At 16.4% G+C, this 1,227-nt stretch overlaps 1 protein-coding gene across 1 annotated transcript in view; it reads left to right on the top strand.

The window, feature by feature from the left end:
• LOC102681170 (decaprenyl-diphosphate synthase subunit 1-like) overlaps positions 1 to 1,148 on the top strand; it is a 28,437-nt gene extending 27,289 nt beyond the window's left edge. Inside the window, exon 3 of the mRNA XM_006622574.2 lies at positions 968 to 1,148. Coding sequence (XP_006622637.1) covers positions 968 to 1,133 — 166 coding nt within the window. The 3' untranslated portion in view covers positions 1,134 to 1,148. The remainder of the gene's footprint in view (positions 1 to 967) is intronic.
• The last annotated feature ends 79 nt before the right edge of the window (positions 1,149 to 1,227 follow it).

Genomic DNA, 1,227 nt, shown 5'->3' with positions numbered 1-1,227 from the left:
AAAATATAAATTATAATTTTTTAGAAAATATAATTAAATTAATATAATATGTAGTTTAATATAATATATATAATATATCTAGACTTTTTGTAATAAAATCCGTAGTTATAGAAACTTTAATTCTACTATCAAATTTTTTTTAATAAAAAAAGTGAAAAATACTAATTATATGTTTATATAAAATATTCATTTTATCAAATTAATTTCGTTTATTTCTTATTATTATTATGTAATGTAATTTTATTATATAAACTACAATACATCATAATAGAAATAAAATGTATTATTAGTTGTGATTATTCAATAAATATGTCATTAATTATGATTGAATTATTTAAATTAATTGAATTGTTAAATTAGTTAATTATATTAGTTATATTAAATTAATTAAGTTACATATTATAATATATAATTATTATTATTAATATATTATATACATAATATTGTAATATTAATAAGTCTTGTTGATGCTAATTTTATAAATTAATATATTAATATTAATTTATTAATACTTTATATACATTATTACTATTGCATATTACATTACAATTTTCTGGGAATATTTACATATTTATATATAAATATTATGCTTTTTATTATTCAAAATTCAATAATTTAATAAACTTAAAAAAAAATAGATAGTTATTTTTGTAGTATTTTAATAAAAAAAATTAATTTTCATCCAAAGAATTAAAAGTTTTAAAAGATATTACACAAATTAAATAAAACACAATTATAAATATATTTTTATAGTAGTAAATATATAATTGATAAAAATCATGTTTTTTTATTCATATTAAGTAGATAATTATATCATTTTTATTTACTTTAATTTTGATTTAGAGTGAAATAATATTTTTAGAATAAAGAATTAAATAAATAATAATTTTTTAAAAATATAATTACAAACATTGAATTAGAAAAATGGAATGAAAATATGATTGAAACACAATTCATTTCGTTTCAGTGGTCTCTTGGATTCGCAACGACAAATAGCGATGATTTCCGAGATGATCCATAACGCTTCCTTAATCCACGATGATGTAATCGATCAACCAGGTTTCCGTCGTGGTAAACCTTCGATTAATGTTGTTTGGAGTCGGAAAAAGGTAAGATTTAATAAAAATATATAACATTGAATTGTAATAAAATTTCTTTCTTGGAATATCCGTTATATGAACATTCTATTTATGATCGTTATGCGTAAATATTTTATTATAGATAATA

This window comes from Apis dorsata, unplaced genomic scaffold (genome assembly GCF_000469605.1).
Source record: "Apis dorsata unplaced genomic scaffold, Apis dorsata 1.3 scaffold_728, whole genome shotgun sequence".
NCBI classification, from domain to species: domain Eukaryota; kingdom Metazoa; phylum Arthropoda; class Insecta; order Hymenoptera; family Apidae; genus Apis; species Apis dorsata.
The sequence above is the reverse complement of the archived record's forward strand: the minus strand, read 5'-3'. Positions and strand labels throughout refer to the sequence as shown.